Source organism: Pygocentrus nattereri, chromosome 2 (genome assembly GCF_015220715.1).
Source record: "Pygocentrus nattereri isolate fPygNat1 chromosome 2, fPygNat1.pri, whole genome shotgun sequence".
Lineage (NCBI taxonomy): Eukaryota > Metazoa > Chordata > Actinopteri > Characiformes > Serrasalmidae > Pygocentrus > Pygocentrus nattereri.
Genome location: NC_051212.1, coordinates 46,832,733 through 46,846,403, shown reverse-complemented (window position 1 = coordinate 46,846,403; position 13,671 = coordinate 46,832,733). Strand labels below are relative to the sequence as shown.

Below are 13,671 nucleotides of genomic sequence, written 5' to 3'. Positions count from 1 at the left end.
CAAGTATTGCAGCTTGAAGCAAAAACAGCCTTAAGCACAGGAAAATGAGTTTGTGCAGTTAATAAAGGAATAAACTTGTCATACGGAGCAAAACAAGTTAATGTTAATGCAAAGTACTGAATGTAAAACCTGCTTTAAAGTTGCTGCTACAGCCGATTTCAGAGGAACTGTTTTCATTTTCTTTGATTGAAGTGTATACATGAATGTATTCTATTCCGATTGAGCTATTTGTTGGATTATTAACGGATTATTAGGCTGCATGTAAATGTGGCTCTTGTTGTGTGTTTGATGTTCTCCGATTCTGGACACATCCTTGAACTTCAATCTTGGCAACTATGGCAAAGATAAAGTGAGACACCCTTCTGTGGTGAGCAGGTTAGTATCTGTCCGAAAGGCAATAGCTAAACTTGTTGTACCAAAAGTTTAGGCATTTCTGTTTCTTGTGAAAACAGCCTTTCATCTCCACTATGTTGAAAATAGCATTCAGCCAGTTCATGGTGAAGATTTGGGATGTTTCTGTGGTCCCTCCTAGTGGGACACTCATTTTTCCCATAAAAGCAAGACCGCTGTGACGGACAGTCTTTAAACATTTGATATGACTCTACATAGCATCATTATAGCAGTAGTTATGTTTACATGCCCACATCGTCATTCAAGACCCTTCGAGTCCTCCAAGCCAAAGATGAGCTGTCAAAGTTTTAAGCGTAATATATGTGGCGGGGGGGTTGAAGTGTACTTCTCAGTATTGGTCAGTACATTCTGCAGTGGCACTTATAGCAAATGCAGCTTTTAATAGCTTCTAGTACTGTCAATCTGCCGCACTGGACACTGACACCTCAGGCATTCTCAACCACCTCATCATTTCCTACTTCTCTCTCTTTACTTCTCTCTTTCACTCTCTCTCTCTCATTTCCACTGTCCACTACCTCCTAATGATGGTCAGTGCTTGCCTTGCTCTAAACAGCCCTCTCATTATAAGCACGGTGAGCCAGTATGTCTAATGCTATTGAGCTCAGGTGGACGTGTCCTGATATTAACAGTGCAGGGGTTCCATTAAGCGCTGGAGAAGCAGACGCACAGACAGGAAGACATCCCTACAGCATAGCAGGGAATTTTTTTTCAATCCCGCAGTGCCGTCTGACTGCCTCAGGCAAACATACAGGATCATCATCATTCATTTACTCAGCACATTAGCCCCACTGCCTTCACCATCCACACTGCGCTTCAGACAGACAGAGAGAGGGAGAGAGAGAGAGAGAGAGAGAGAGAGAGGAGAGGAGGGACAGAAAAAGAGATTTAGAAAAAGGTGCGAAAGAAAAAATAGAGAAAATGAGAAAGAAGAGAGGAAGGAAAAGAGAGAGGGAGTGAGAGAGAGAGAAAGACAGAAAAGAGAAAGAGACAGTGAGAGAGGAGAAAGACTGAGAGAGAAAGAGAGGCAAAGAGGAGGGACAGAGAAAGACTTAGAAAGAGGTGAGAAAGGAAAAACTAGAGAAAATGAGAAAGAAGAGAGGAAAGAGAGAGGGAGTGAGAAAGAGAGAGAAAGATAAAAAGAGAAAGACACCTAGTGAGAGAGGAGAAAGACTAAGGAAGAGAGAGAGGGAGGGGAAGATGAGGGGCAGAGAAAGATTTAGAAAGAGGTGAGAAAGAAAAAACTAGAGAAAATGAGAAAGAAGAGTGGAAGGGAAAGAGAGAGGGAGTGAGAGAGAGAAGGAGAGAGACAAAGAAACGACAGAGTGAAAGAAAGGCAGACAGAGATGGGAAGAGAGAGAAGAAAGAAAGATGAGTGAGAGAAGAGAGAGTGAGAGAGAAAGAGAGACAGAAGAGAAAAAGAACAGAGTGAGAGTAAGAGAGGATAATGAAGAGAAAAAGAGAAAGAGTGAAACAGAAGAGACAGAGAAGGAGACAGAGAGTGACAGAATAAAAAGAGAGCAAACAGGCAGAGTGAAAGAGGAAAAAGAGAGGTGACCAGGAGAGAAAGAGAGCAGGGATAAAGAGAGAGGAAGAAAGAGAAGAGGGAGAGAGAAAAAGGGTGAAAAAATAGAGAAAATGAGAAAGAAGAGGGAGGAAAAGAGAGAGACAAAGAAAAGACACAAAGGGAACGAGGCAGAGATGGCAAGAGAGAGAGAAGAGAGAAAGAGATGGAGAACGAGAGAAAAAAGAAGAGAGAGAAAGCAAGACAGAAAGATGGAGAGGGAGAGAAAGAGAGAGAAGGTTAGAAAGGAAAGAGAAGGAGTTACAGACAGAGAACAATAGGCAGAGAAAGAGGAAAGGGATAGAGAGGTTGGAAGCGGAGGGACAGAGAGTGACAGAAAGAGGGGAGAGAGAAAAAATATACAAAGTAAAATATACAAAGTAAGAAAGAAGAGGAAGGAAAAGAGAGAGACAATGAAAAGAGAGAGGAAAGAGAAAGCCAGATAGTGACAGAGGAAAAAAGAAGGAAGAGAGATGGAGACAAGGAGAGAAAGGAAGAGAGAAAGAGAGGAAAAAAGAAAAGAGAGAAGGTGCAAGAGAGAAAGCTGGAGAGTGAGAAAAAAAGAGAGAGAAAGATAGAAAGAACAGAATGACAGGAAGAGAGGACAATAAATAGAGAAAAAGAAAGCAAAAGAGGAGAAAGAGAGGCAGAGACGGTGAGAGAATGACAGAATACAAGAGAGGAGACAGATAGAGAGAGTGAAAGAGAAATGAGATGGAGAGGAGGTGAGAGTGAAAGCAGAGAGCAGGGATGAAGAGAGTAGAAGAAAGAGAAGAGGGAGAGATGAAGAGGAAGCAGGTGAAGGAGAAGGGGTAAAGAGGTATGGGATGCATGGACAGAGAGAGAGAGAGAGAGAGAGAGGCAGAGAAAGAGTAGTCCAAAATAAGGAGAGGGAGGAAGAAATACAAAGAGAAAGAAAGAAGAGGGAAAGAGGCTGAGAGAATGATAGAGAGATAGAAAGAATACAGAGATAGAGAAAGATAGTGAGAGTAGAAAGAAACAACATGGCAGAAAGATGGAGAGAGAAAGAAAAGACAGGAAAGAGGAAGAGAGTAGCGAGTAAGGGGTGGAGAGATAGAGGAGAGATGACAGGAAGAGAGATAGAGAGGGAGAAAGTGAGAGAGAAGAAAGAGGATAGAGAAGGCAAGAGAGAAAAATAGAAATAGAGAGAGATGTGAAGAGAGAAGTGGAGAGATAGTTAAACAAAGAAAAGAAAGACAGACGGCTACAATAAAAGAGAGAGACTGTGAGAGATGGAGAAAGGTTTGAGAGAGGTGGAAAGAGAGAGAGACATACAGGAGGAGACATACAGAAGGTGAGCGAGAAAAGAGAGAAGACAGAGGGTGAGAGAGAGAGAGAGAGAGAAAGAGAGAGAAACAGAGAGAGAGAGAGAGAGAGAGAGAGAGAGAGAGACAGAGAGAAAGCAAGAGCGAGAGAGAGTGAGAGAGTAGAGAGAGACAAAGTAGCAGAAACAGTGTATAGAACCTGAGAGAGTGACAGCCAGACAATAGGACAAAGAAGAGAGTTTTGCCAGGACTAACCAACATCAACAATAAGCAGCCAATTTAAGTGATTCACTGATTTCCTTTCTTTGCCACTGACCCCTTAGCCTTCATCCCACCCTCCTGAGCCCTTCTCTCCCTGGAGACTAAGGGCCATGGTACAGTGAAGCATGAGTCATCGAGGACAGGACCCTGAGAAATTACGGGTTTCTGCTTGGTGTTTTCATGCCCTACCTCTGTGCTCTTGATTGTCTGCCCGGAGGCATGATTTGAATACTTCATCACGTTCACTGTAGTGTTAACAGTGTTGAATCAGTAGCTTAGTGGAGAAGCTGATTGGTACGTTATTTTCAGACCTGCTGAGGTTGGACTCCACCGAGAATCAAATTGACAGAGACTGACAGTAAAATGACAGGGTTAATCGGTCTAATGACACTAACGTTGAGATAAAAGTTTAATCAGAACGCTCTCTGGGAGACGTCTGTTTCAGTTACAGAAAAAAGGATTTTTTTATTGTGATCTCAGTAGGGATCACAGAGTTAACAATCTCTGGTGCCTCACCTCCTAATTGATTAATTTTAGGTCATTATGTGGTTAGAAAACCCAGTCATCCAGATGTGTGGGAAATCAATGGTAGTTAAAAGTTGATGACACCAGGTAGACGCTAATTTGCTCTCCTGGACAGAGGGGGACAAAAGACGACGTGCCTTGCGTTAGAAATGAGCTTTGTACTTACCCTTCCAATGAGAACAGGTTCTGGCCCAGCATATTCTTCAATAACAAAGAACTGGTTCCAGATCCAACTGCGTCGTCTTCTTGATCGAGATCCTTCCTTTGGACTCCATGTCTTATCTTCGTCCTCCTCCATTTCCTGGAACACGAGGCCATGCCACCCTCGGCCAGGCCAGGTGTCCACAGTTGTCCCTCTGCTTTCCGTACCTCCTCCACTGCGTTCCGGATTCGGGGGAAGCTTCAGAATGTGACCACCATCAAGAGAATCTGAAGCTTTACTAATGGGATCCTGGGTGGCACTGAATTCCAATCCTGGTTCCTCTTTTGCATCAGTTTCTGAGCTCTTTTTTGGATCAGAGTCTGTCTGAGACGGAGCATGCAACATACTTGGAGAAGTATCGCTGTGCACAGTAACAAGATTGGCCTCTGTGTTGACCACAAGTTCACTTTGTGGTGTTGATGCCACGTGGGTAGTGTAGTGTTTGCTTCTCCAAGAAACAGTGAAAGCTGCACCCCTTGCCTCTGCCTTTTTCTCTTCCTCTCTCGAATTGGGAGTGCGTTCACTAATTGGTTTCCTTAGAGTGCGAATCGTTTGATCTGGATTACCATTGGGATTTGTGATGGTGCTTGAGCATGGCTCAACTGTTAGATTCTTGTTATGATGATCAGATTCATGAACATCTGGAGTTATTGGCCTGTCTTGTCTCTTTATTTCAGGTTCCTCCACTTGGCTGCGATCCATATCAATCAAATCTCTCTTCCTACTGTGACTAATCTTGTTCTGGAAATTCAGACCGTTCTGGAGTTGGGAGTTCACAATCCGCACAAGGTTATCCTTGGAAATGAGCTTCAATACACCGTAGCTTCCAGTCAAGTTTAATTTATGCGGTGGGTCCAGCATAGCCCCCTTCGGACCCTTGGCATTGCTGAGAATCCCAGGGCTTGACCTCCCTCTTGATCTTGGAGGGGACTTGAATCTGGTTCTGTTTAGGTGTAAACTAGAGTCTATCTTGTGGTGAATTGGAGTCCCCTTATCAAGTCGTCCACTTTTAGGTGCAACTTCCATGTTTTTAGTGGTATTCCTATTCCTTCTTGACTCAAGCACGTCCCGTGTACCATCAACTGCCATGCGTACCCTCTTACTGGAGTCGTCTACCTGAAGAAGAGATTTCGCATTAAAATCAAGGAGTTCGTCCTGGTTTGAGACAGGCAGGGCTCCATTGTTCTGAGCACCTTTTGGGTGACCTATAGATCTGTCATCCACTTTGTCAGCACCAATCAGTTCTTTGAGCCGAACTACTGGCAATCCATTCTTTTCCACACTTGTATCCCATTGATTGGCCACCCCATTGCCTCCATGCAATTGGGAATGAACTGAACCCAATCCTCTTCTCTTAACGACCTTTGTGACTGATCCCAAGCCTATAAGCCCCTCCCACAGGCAAAAGGATACCAATAAGAAGATCCACCTGTCAGTCATGTTGAGTGATTGAAGGTATAGTGAATTAATTTAAGTGACAGCTAATGGAAGGAAATGCTTCCTTTCTGGTTGTCTTCATTCTTCCTTCTGTGTCTATTTCCCTGCTCCCCCCCCAGTCTTTACTCCTCCGTTACACGTCCTCTGCCAAAGCTGCAGGGCAGGTGTCAGTCACGCAATCCCTCTTTTTTTTCTTCCGCTTCTGCAGTATCTGCCTCTATCAATCCGAGCCTCTTCTGGCAGAACGTTTCACTCAGTTTCCCATGGAGGGTTGATCGCCCTGAGAGGAAAGATAAAGATAATTACGTTAAAACTTTAATCGTGGCAGTGTGTTAATTAAACATGGAGTGACACAGCAAGGGTAGCAGAACACACAGACAGGATGACAGACAGATGCCTTAACTTAGAAATAATCACTGTACTCTATAAATCCTCATCGCAAGCTGAATGTCTTATGTAGAACAGCACTGGCATGTCTGTTGTTTTCATTTTTCCATCAAATGTTTTTCACTATAATACCTGGCGTGTATTATGCAAATACTTCATGCAACCTTTGGGAATCATTGTGGTGTCAACCAATTGTAACTGCTGCAGAGTTAAAGGCTAATAAACACAACCATGGTAGCATTAATGTAACTGTTAAAATGGTAAGCAAAAGAAAAGTGATTCTGTCTTTATTCAGCACAAAAGTAGATGCAAGCGACAATATTTTTACCCTTACCCTCTAGCCTTATAACAAAAAGAAGCCAAACTAGGGTAAAGTATGTAACTAACCAGGTAGCTACCTTGCTAACTTTGTCCTTCTCATCTGATGAGTCACTTCTGTTGCTCAAGAAATCCTCAAGTAAAGATGACATTTGAAGACTACTACACTTTCTATGGTTCTACAGGGTTGCAATAGGATATTTGGCTTCCTGGGGTAACATTAGCTATCTGCCTTCTTTCTGCATTCTCCATCTAGAGAAGAAAAACACCCCCAAAAAGCCACCCCAAAGCATTCTGTAGGTGTACACAAGTTCCTCCCACCTTCAAGATACATCATCAGAAGGGGGTTTTCCTCATTTTTAAGTCAGAAAATCTCAGACACAACACCATAGGCTGCAAATATGTTTACCACAGACATAACACTGGTTACATTTTCATTGTCCCTTTAAGCCATTGCATTTGTGATTCTATGTTTGCTTCTCCTTGCTCTAATTGCACAGTTGACAAGTTCTGTGTCAGGTGGTAAGTTTATCTTTTAAAAGCATCATACATTTTAGGCCGTACTATTTCGGGCTGTATTTTTAGAGGCTGCTGTGTAATGAATTGTGCATTGTGTAGGCACGCTCTCTGGCAAGGTGAGAGTGCTGTAGGCTGTTCTGCATTGCTGTGTGTGTTAGATATGAAGGTGAAAAGTGGCTTGGACAAACTCTCTACTGTACATCGCCACATTGCTTGGACTCACACTGTATCATGGTCTAAGACTAATGTGTTTGTGAGCCGGGCAGAATAAATAATGGCCCAGCAAAGTGCATTGTGTGGAAGAGCAGACAATCATGATTTATAGGCTAACAGACGATTTACAGAATATCAAATCATGTTCCTATATTACCACTGAGTTTCCATCCCTGCACCCTTCACTCTGATGACGTGAAGCTGATCTTCGCAGTCATCCAGAGGCTGAGTAGGCCAAATGTTGTGATACAGTATTTATCAACAATGCTCTGTTTGCAAGCAAGGTTTTCTTGCTATCAGATCAAATATTTGAAACGTTATATTGTTCTGTCACTGAAAAAATTGGTGCTACACGTGACGTAGAACCACAGAGAATGCTGGGACACAAGCAGCTGATTCTGCACCTCTTTCCGTAAGTGAAATTATTGGAATGCCAACAAGATTTAATGACAATTGTGATTGACAGATTCATTTTTTTATCCACTGTACGCAGCTACTAAAGTACAAATCTAAACTGATCGTAAAAAAAACTTTTTTGTTCTCAAAAACCTCGTGCTATTACTTGTGGTCATTTATTTACATAAGCTCTATTCAAAGGTTTGGATGTATTGAGTCTACTCCTAGAGTTCTCCATTTTTTTTACTTTATCCACATTTTAGAATAATAGATCTAATGAATTATTATTATTATTATTACTATTATTAATCAAAAGATAAAGTAACTTTAAAATGGCTCATTTGGCCTTCTACCAAATATGACTACTTAGACCACACCCCTCACCCCATTACAGCACTACTGACTAGATGAAATGCATTATGGAGACATTCCAGACATAATCAGCATTTATTCAGAAATGCATAGTAATCAGGATCCTAAGTCCTGCATGAAAACTACATTGTTCAAAAATGTTTTTCTTCTGATAAATTTATACAGATGCATCAATTCAAATATTTATATAACATTTAAATAAGCCTTTAGATCTCGTGTGTCTAGACTTGTGACCTAGAGTTTATTTGCCATGACTTAAAAGAGGAAAACTGATCCAATTCACATTCAATTTGTTACAACATAAACATATGATTGTGAATCTTAGATGTTTCTGTTCCTGTGCCTTGAAGACTGATATATGTAAATGAACTCTGTTCTAATTGGATGCCTTGCATTTGCCTCAATCAAAGAGCTGGCTGAAATACTCCATATAACACGAATAGGTGGGGCTGAACAACTGTGAGCTAAATGACTGGGGCTAAATTGCTGTAGGCTGAATGTGTGGGGCTACACAACTATATGCAATGTGGGCAGGGCTACACTGCTGTAGGCTGAATGGGTGGAGCTAAACTGCTATAAACCAAATGGGTGGGGCTAAACGGTCCCGGCTGAATGGGCGGGGCTTAATTTTTGTAAGCTGAATAGGCCAGGCTAAAAACGGTGGAAACTAATGAAAAGACACAGCCAAACCTCTTCTTTTGAAATATGGAAAAAATATCCCTGCAGATTTATGAAAGCAAAAAACTGAAAGCAAGTCTCTGGAAAAGAATGGAAGCTATAATAAAGGTAAGCACAAACACAGAAACATTAAAAACATAAAATGATGTTGTTTGTAATTGTTGAGGCTCCTTTGAAATTCCTCTGTTAAATATGTTTTCTGACCCTGAAAAATGAATAACTGGTACTTAATGACTGTTTTGACAGGAAATTAAATAAATGATGGGAGGTCTTTTCTGATTAAAATAAATCAAATATTCATTCTTTTCCATTCTTACAAAATAATATGGCTGAGGTGGGTGGAAGAGCCAACAAATTTTCATAAAGAGCCCTGATTGGATGCATCGACAGATTTCTTGCTGATCTTGTGGCACTTGCATTGTGCTGGTCATATACAGTCAATAATTAATACTGTGTAAAGGTTTAAATACTCTTTAAATTGTATGTTTTGTAGTCTGGGCACAAATGTAAATATGGTATTTTTTGTCAATTTCAGTGCACGATTTCTATTTATTTGCATAAAATATAAAACGTGCCATATATTTGCACAGGCTGCATTTTATGATTTTTTTTATTTTATTAATATGTTAAATTCAGCAAATAAACAGCAATTGTGCTATAAAATGTGCAGAAGTGTGTTCTCTCCAGAAGGTGATTAACCTATTTTTAGAAATCAGCAAAATATGGGATTTGACAAGGGGCACTCAAACTTTTGCATATTGCATACTTTAGCAAATTCTTATTTTGTATTATGTATTTACCCGTGTTTATGTTATAATGTGTAAATAGATGTCATTAAATAACGACATTTTGTTGCAGGAAAAGTCATTTTATTACTGTAACATCACTTTTTTTACTGCTTTACTGCAAAAACTGAATAATAAGCCTTTAGATTAATACCTCAATGAGGAGGCTCTGGTTCAAAAGGTTAAACAGACAGTCAGAACATCTGCGTTATCACAGTGTAGAAAGCTGCATTGTGGGGAAAAGTGGTTTGCTTGTTTGTACTGTGTGCTCTGTTGTGGGTTGTGTATTTGCGGCATGTTCCTGTGGGGGCCATGTCCTCTGTTGTGCTGTACGACACTCGAGAACTGTTGTGAGGCGCCGAGACCCTGTCAGTGCATTCACCGAGGCATGACTGAGATGTGAACATCCCCACAGGATCTCCCCTCCACCCCTCCTGCCCCCCCCCCCCAAATGCCCCACCACCACCACCTCCCTACCTCCCTTGCTTGTTCACACACTTTTCCACTTTCATTTTCAATCACAATCTCTCCTCACGTTTCTAAAAAGCCTTCCTCTTATTTTCTCTCTCCCGCCACCTCTCCCACTCACCACCTGTCCCTCTCTGACTCGCCATCTTCCATTCTGTTCCTCTGCGCAACCAACGCAGCCCCCCCCAACCATCTATTTCTCTCTCTCTCTCTCTCTCTCTCTCTCTCTCTCTTTCTCTCTCGCTATTGTTTTAATATGCTGTCCTATCTTTCCTTTCCCTCTGCTATCCGTGGCTACCTCTGTGTCAATCATGCTTCTGCCTTAACCTCCCTCACCCTCCGTACTCTGTCTCGCCTCAATCAATCAGCCAATCTTCTCGGACGCCCCGGTGACATTGGGATTGACGGCTTGTCTCGCGCCCTCATCGGTGCTGAAGCTAAACTCGAGGCGGAGTGTTTTTACAGCAAAGTCAAAGATGCATGGATTTCCAAAGACACACAGGACTTATTAACCCTTTGAATTATGAAAGCAAGCCTTGCAGTCACTCTTGTAACTATGTACCATCCTAGAAGTACCAAGAAAACAGCTATAATACTCATATATGCAGTCATCCACAAATCCCTCGGTCAAATTACATGTTTTATTGATTTTCTAAGTGATGCATAAGTATGCATCCTTTACAGGGAGCACAACACTTTTCTTAGTTCAACATATAAAAACATAAAACATAACTTTGCTAGAAAAATCTGCATAACCCAGCATAACTGGTCAGCAGCAAAACCAGCATTTGTTGTGTTTTGGATGCTGGTATGTTGATCAGCAGTGATGGAAGCTGTTGTGCTGATCACCTCCAAAACCAGCATATGTTGTGTTTTGGATGCTGGTCACTCTGCATGACCATGCTGGGTGACCAGCTAAACCAGCATCAGACCCTAACCAGGCCAACATATGGACCACCACATGGAATTTGTGCTGGTCTCGGCTGTTTTTTTTTTAGCAGGGAAACTATAAAATGTGCCATAACTTTTGCAACAGTCACAATATGTGTTTTCTTTTTTCCCCCAAGATATTAAAGCATATAAACAGCAATTATTAAACTGCATAATTCTTTTCAGTTTGAAAAGAAGATTAATAAAACCTGTTATTTAGGGTGCCCAAAGCTTTGGGGTTACTGAGTAACATAGTAGCTAATATTAAGCAAATGTTGTGCCAAATTGCTTCTTACCCTGGATGTAGCTGATCAGCCAAAGCATGGCTGGAGGCTAATAGCTATCAGGTTAGCACTGAGCAAACTGCAAGCCTAAATTTCCAGAAATGTATATCAAACCACTTTGGGTTTTTAAAGCAATCTCAAACAGACTTATCTATGTGGTTTCTGACACTGTATGACATACTCTTATGTATAAAAATGGACAAATTATGTATGGACAGATTCCAAGATTCAATGTGGCTGCTGCCACAGTCCATTTTTATAGGTAACAGTTTCACACATCAGAAACCACACAAGCAAGTCTTTTTATCAAATGTACAAGATCATTTAGCTGCTCAATGTGCTTTGAGGCAAGTGTAAAATGGTTTAGTACTGCAATTTGCACAATGCTAAACCACTAGCTGGCTTCCATTTCTTGTTAGCTACATTGGCCTTGTAACTTGAGCGCAACGCTAAAGAAGCAAGTACGTTTCAGACATCAAATATGACTCACCAGCAACATTTAGGGTACAGGGGAAATTATAGTAATCTCAAATAGATTTACCTATGAGTTTTCAGACACCATATGACACACAGTTATCTACAAAAATGTCCAGAATCCTTGAATCCTTGAAAAGTATGTACAAAATTCAGGATTCAAGATGGCCGTTGCTACTGCTTTTAGCTATTTTGATATACTTTTGTCCATTTTATAGATAAAAGTGTCAAACAGTGTCAGAAACCACATAAGCAAGCCTATTTGTTTAGTCAAGTCCTCAAGATCACTTCCTGCACTTTGAGGCAAGTGTAAAATGGTTTAGTACTGCAATTTGGACAATGCTACGTTAGCCTAAAAGAAGCAAGCTTCAGACACCTAGAAAAACTAGCATAGACAAGCATGGCTGGTCACCAGCAAAAGAAGCATATCGCTGTTGTTGGAACAAAACACTGTATCTCAAAAATGATAACCAAACAGGTGAGAGAAAAAAAACTATTTGACTTTTAATGTAAGTCATTTTGGGCCATATTTTGGTGCATTCATTATGAAATTTACACATGATGTAAAGGCCAACAGGCACTTTCAAATTATTTAAAAAACTGAAAATTTTTACAAGTTTTTTCTTCCACAGCACTGCTATATTGCGCTTTGGATGCTGGTATGTTGGTCAACCAGCATGACAGTGCTTGGTGACCAACAAAACTGATAGAAGCCCATCATAAACCAGCAAGACCAGCATGGAATTGCATCCAGGTCTGTGCTGTTTTTTCAACACGGATGACCGATCAACCACATTTGGGGTAAAGAGACACTTGGTTTTTGATTTTAGATTAATAACTGAAAAATAACCTGAACCCATAAGCCTCACTAGGTGCACTAGGAGCTTCTTTTAGATGCACTGAAGTGTAATGTTTTTGCAGATGCTTTTTAGCCAGGTTTCATCGACACAAGCTGAAAATTTAACTATCTAGAACGGGCAACTTGAGCACCCTCAGCAAGCTTCAAGTTCAGAATACCTATTAGAGCACAATCACGCCTGGTGGTTTGGTCCATGGCCGCTTTATTGGCAGAACATGCTGGTGGGTGGACTGCCTGGCTGTCATGGGCACCTGGTTAACTAGCTGGGGGCACGTACTGAGCCAGCGTGTCGACACTGTCAAAGCCACCGTAGGAGTGTACCCATGCCCGATTGTGCTCGCGTGGGAGTGTGTGTGTGTGTGTGTGTGTGTGACAGTGTTTGACACTCCTTTCAGCGTGCACTTTCCCTCAGGCTGTTAAGTGGAATCAGTGCAGGTCCTGTTCAGGGTGAAAGTGTCTGAGAGTGTGCTGTTAGAAAAGGCTTACTAGTACAGATAGGCTCCTATTCAATAGGATGTGCATGTTGGTGTTACTCGTGTCAGGTTCGGTTTCATTCAGTCATCATTTCCTGAAAATTTGTCGGGCTCAGGTCAAGCCCAGATTTCATGTTTGGGCCTCATATCGCCTACCTTTAAAAGATTTCGGCCTGCCTTTATTCCTGTTTTAGTTTCTCCATGCCTTATTCTTCTTTCTTACTTTTTTCTCTGTAGTCAACTGCTACATTTCCCCATCATAAGATGCTACCAAGCTGGAGGGATGAAGGCTAGCAAATGCTTACATCACTGGACAGATCAAGAGAATGCTAATTACCAATTCTACATCAGCTAATAGACACCTGGCATCACAGTGTGTGACAGAGAGAATGAAGATCCTGTACACCCAGAGAAAGTGAGGGCAATTATGCTCTGATGGACACCCAGCCACGGATGGCTATGGCAGCAAACTTCTCAAGATGATAGATCGGACATAATATTATTATCTTAAACAATTTCTAATAGCACACTATTTGTTCTACTTGTTGGTATCTAGGTCCATGAGACCAGAAACAGAATAATGTTATAGGCTATGCAAAGTTAACCAAAATAAACACTTGTCAGATGGGATGCTGTCAGAGCCATATATTGATGAATATATTCATTTTCATGGTTGTTATGGACACTGCCTGGTAACTTAATGTTGTTGTTGTTATGAATGATGCGTTTATTTCTCATGAGCAGACTTGGGCTAAGTCAGTTTCAGGCAGAAATTTGTCAGGCACCTCACGAGTTTAGACAGAATTTTGTTGGGCTACTATCAGGGTTGGTC

At 41.4% G+C, this 13,671-nt stretch overlaps 1 protein-coding gene across 6 annotated transcripts in view; it reads right to left on the bottom strand.

Moving 5' to 3' along the window:
• LOC108442582 overlaps positions 1–13,671 on the bottom strand; it is a 298,955-nt gene that overhangs the window by 179,339 nt on the left and 105,945 nt on the right. For all 6 annotated transcript variants that reach the window (XM_037531975.1, XM_037531973.1, XM_037531982.1 and 3 more), the window contains exon 2: positions 4,211–5,963. In XM_037531975.1, coding sequence (XP_037387872.1) covers positions 4,211–5,686 — 1,476 coding nt within the window. In that variant the 5' untranslated portion in view covers positions 5,687–5,963. The remainder of the gene's footprint in view (positions 1–4,210; positions 5,964–13,671) is intronic.